Raw genomic sequence first — 3,377 nt, forward strand, 5'->3', positions numbered from 1 at the left:
GAAATCGATCCCTTTCTGTGAAAGCGTGGGTTGGGAATTGATCTTAATTGAAGTCACGAGAGAGGAGACGATAATTTGGTTTATTTTTTCAACACTTTGAGGACGCGGCTGAACGGTTTTCGTAGTAAGTTGAGATTCATTCATGAATCGGATCGATTTATGAATGCCTATCAAGTCAATTTTCAGAACAATAATAATATTGAATGAACTTTTCACATATTTTGAAAAAAAAAAGTCATCTAACTTTAAAGCATATATTTTATCTTAATTTATCCTTAAACACTTAACAGGAAATTTCTTATTGAACAGTCTTTTTCCTCTACACAAGACAATTCATCTGTACAAAGACGTCACCATTAAATGTACTTTTCCCCCGTCCTTCCATGATTCTCACAGAGACGAAAGCCTGTCCGATTGCACCATTCGTTATGTCTGCCGTTATTCCAGCCTTTCGATTGTTGTTCTGTGCTTCCACTTTAATGTAGTTTATGACTTTTCCAGAGGGCTACAATACAAATATTTGAATGTAAAAAATGGCATTACTAAAGTTAAAAAAATACTTACGTTGTTGAAATTTAGAATGACCGGACTTTTCTGGCCCTTAAAAATCTTCATAATGTAACAGGTAGTATCTGCGGCCGCAAAAGTCCCAAATTCAACCAACTGTGGTTCAGTGTTGTAGCCGGCCGCCTGAATCTGACCGATGGCGACGATCACCGAAAACAGCACCAGCATCCCGTAATTAGCCATGTCTTCTTGCTCTTTTGGTACTCTGCTGGGGAGTCCTCTTTCTCGGGAACGTTCTGGAGCCTATCTGACTGACTGGAGCCGATTCGGGAATCTAGGTCATACTGAGCCGGGACCCGGCCGAAAGAAAGCCTTTTTATACCGCTTTCTTGGGAACTTTCATGGGAACAAGTAGTTTTCGGTGAAAATAGGTCACCCCGTTGGTTGATTGTCCTTTCTTCAGCTACCAATATCCCTTTCCCATCACACTGGTGGAAACAGAACATTTAATTTAAAAGTTGAAACGATAGTCATCTCAAACAGAAAGCTAATAAAAATAGAATCTGATTACATCAATCTTAAATTCTGAATCTAATATATTTCTAGTTTCAAATATTTCGTGTTGATAGACTAATCTGTTAATCCTCATTTGAAATCATTTTTCAAAGAAAAAACCTGATTTTATACACTTGACAGTGGATTGCAGCCAGGCTGTTTTGATACAAATATTACAAAATAATAAACAAACTATAGATTTATATGTCTCAATTTCTATATTTTTGTCAGATTTGTAAATTTTATCTATTTTGTCATTTATGTCAATTAAGTATGTTTTGGTAAATTCTTTATTTTTTGTATTTCTGTTATGAAATAATGAAATTCTTATCACATTTGTGAGTTCTAATTTTTTTTTGTATATTTTAGCATTATGCAGAACTTTACCATTTTTGTTAATTTTTGTTTACCAATGACATAGCAATGAAGAATTGACAAAATTCACACAATTGATAAAACTAACAAAATTGACTAAGACAAGATAACAAAATTGACAATATTAGAAAAAAAAATCGACAAAAATAACAAGAATGACCTAAATTACCAAAATGAAAAAAAAAAAATTACGAAAATAAACTGAAGTGAAAACACGACAAAGATGCCGAAAATGCAAAAACGAACAAAATTTGTCATAATTTGAAAAATTGAAAAAAATGACATAAATGAAATAAACAAACAAATTTTAAAAATTAAAATATGACAAATTGCTAAAAATGGCACAAATGACAATACTTACCAAAAAACATAAATGACAAAACTGATTAAATTGGCAGGATTGAAAAAAATTTGCAAAATTGACCATATTGGTTAATATACAAAATTGAAAATGTTGACTTTTTTTTACTAAATTGAGAAAGTACACAAAAATTCAAAATTTTCAATTTTATTTAATTTGTCCATTTAGTTAATTTGGTCAATTTTGATAGTTTTGTCAATTTTCTTAATTTTCTCAATTTCAAATGTGTCAATTTGTCATGTAAATCTGGTCAGTTTTATCGTCCATTTTTTAAATATTGTCCATTTGTTAATTTCGGTTAGTTGTTTTTGATAATTTTGTCAATTAACTTGTCATTTTATCATTCTGTCATTCTGTGTTTTGTTAGTTTTGTTAAAAGTGTTTATTTTACAAATATAGTTAATTTTGTCATTTTTATAAATTCTGGAATTATGTCATTTTGTAATTTTTACCGTTTTCTTCATTTTTGTCATTTTTGCTTTTGTTACCTTTTTTTCAGTTCGATCTTCATGACAAAATTGACAAACCTGACGTATCCGAAAAGAAAATTGAAGAAAAGGACCGAATTAAGAAAATTGAGTTAAATAGAAATCAAAATTGATATATTGGTAGAATTGACTAATAGAACTAAATTGACAAAACTAACAAAATTGACAAAATGATATAACTTGAAAAATCGACAATTTGTATGGTTGTCAATTTTATGAAATTTGTCATTGTTGTCATTTTACGTCATTTTTTCAACTTTATCTCTTTTATCATTTCGTCAATTTTTCAAATTTTGTTAATAATTAGAATTTTGTTATTCATTTCATGTTTGTCATGTTTGTCATTTTTGTCATCTCGGTCATTTCTGCCATTTTTTGTCATTTTTGTCATTTTTGTCATTTTTGTCATTTTTGTCATTTTTGTCATTTTTGTCATTTTTGTCATTTTTGTCATTTTTGTCATTTTTGTCATTTTTGTCATTTTTGTCATTTTTGTCATTTTTGTCATTTTTGTCATTTTTGTCATTTTTGTCATTTTTGTCATTTTTGTCATTTTTGTCATTTTTGTCATTTTTGTCATTTTTGTCATTTTTGTCATTTTTGTCATTTTTATCATTTTTGTCATTTTTGTCATTTTTGTCATTTTTGTCATTTTTGTCATTTTTATCATTTTTGTCGTTTATGTCATTTTTGTCATTTTTGTCATTTTTGTCATTTTTGTCATTTTTGTCATTTTTGTCATTTTTGTCATTTTTGTCATTTTTGTCATTTTTGTCATTTTTGTCATTTTTGTCATTTTTGTCATTTTTGTCATTTTTGTCATTTTTGTCATTTTTGTCATTTTTGTCATTTTTGTCATTTTTGTCATTTTTGTCATTTTTGTCATTTTTGTCATTTTTGTCATTTTTGTCATTTTTGTCATTTTTGTCATTTTTGTCATTTTTGTCATTTTTGTCATTTTTGTCATTTTTGTCATTTTTGTCATTTTTGTCATTTTTGTCATTTTTGTCATTTTTGTCATTTTTGTCATTTTTGTCATTTTTGTCATTTTTGTCATTTTTATCATTTTTGTCATTTTTGTCATTTTTGTC

The 3,377-nt window shown here is 28.3% G+C and overlaps 1 protein-coding gene across 1 annotated transcript; it reads right to left on the reverse strand.

The window, feature by feature from the left end:
• Positions 1–240: 240 nt before the first annotated feature.
• On the reverse strand, positions 241–906 carry LOC129751221 (uncharacterized). The gene is made up of 2 exons (XM_055746592.1): positions 565–906; positions 241–505 (listed from the first exon to the last, which is right to left on the reverse strand). The coding sequence occupies exons 1-2, from the start codon at positions 748–750 to the stop codon at positions 320–322; spliced, it is 372 nt and encodes a 123-aa protein (XP_055602567.1). The 5' UTR covers positions 751–906; the 3' UTR covers positions 241–319.
• Between the last annotated feature and the right edge of the window lie 2,471 nt (positions 907–3,377).

This window comes from Uranotaenia lowii, chromosome 3 (genome assembly GCF_029784155.1).
Source record: "Uranotaenia lowii strain MFRU-FL chromosome 3, ASM2978415v1, whole genome shotgun sequence".
NCBI lineage: Eukaryota > Metazoa > Arthropoda > Insecta > Diptera > Culicidae > Uranotaenia > Uranotaenia lowii.

What these genes read in the sequence shown, in the direction of transcription:
- LOC129751221 (XM_055746592.1), bottom strand. Translation starts at nt 750, where the DNA reads ATGGCTAATTACGGGATGCTGGTGCTGTTTTCGGTGATCGTCGCCATC. An exon ending in TCATTCTAAATTTCAACAAC is followed by an intron (nt 506 to 564) that starts GTAAGTATTTTT and finishes TTTGTATTGTAG; the next exon opens with CCCTCTGGAAAAGTCATAAA.